Consider the following 212-nt stretch of genomic DNA (forward strand, 5'->3'; position numbering starts at 1 on the left):
GCAAAGCCACCCTCCTGGGCACTCCAGTTCTTGGGCTGTGCGAGGACAAATCCCATTATGAGAATGAAGAGGATGACACCCATGCTGATGGCCGAGAAGACGTGGTTGAGCCAGGAGGACACTTTGGCCCCAAAGGAGATGAAGGCGGTGGCTACCAGCAAGATGGCAGCTGGCAGAAAGTCGGGGTAACGGGCCAGGAATGGCACCTGCCA

The 212-nt window shown here is 57.5% G+C and overlaps 1 protein-coding gene across 1 annotated transcript in view; it reads right to left on the minus strand.

Annotated features, from left to right (window-relative positions):
- The window catches only part of SLC7A4 (solute carrier family 7 member 4), a gene marked incomplete at its 3' end in the record, with an annotated part of 3,294 nt that overhangs the window by 2,615 nt on the left and 467 nt on the right, over positions 1 to 212 (minus strand). Inside the window, 1 exon segment of the mRNA XM_029083588.1 lies at positions 1 to 212. This exon segment is cut by the window's right edge and continues 86 nt beyond it. Within this exon segment, the coding sequence (XP_028939421.1) occupies positions 1 to 212 (212 nt within the window).

Source organism: Antrostomus carolinensis, unplaced genomic scaffold (genome assembly GCF_000700745.2).
Source record: "Antrostomus carolinensis isolate BGI_N321 unplaced genomic scaffold, ASM70074v2 scaffold34822, whole genome shotgun sequence".
In the NCBI taxonomy this organism is placed as follows: domain Eukaryota; kingdom Metazoa; phylum Chordata; class Aves; order Caprimulgiformes; family Caprimulgidae; genus Antrostomus; species Antrostomus carolinensis.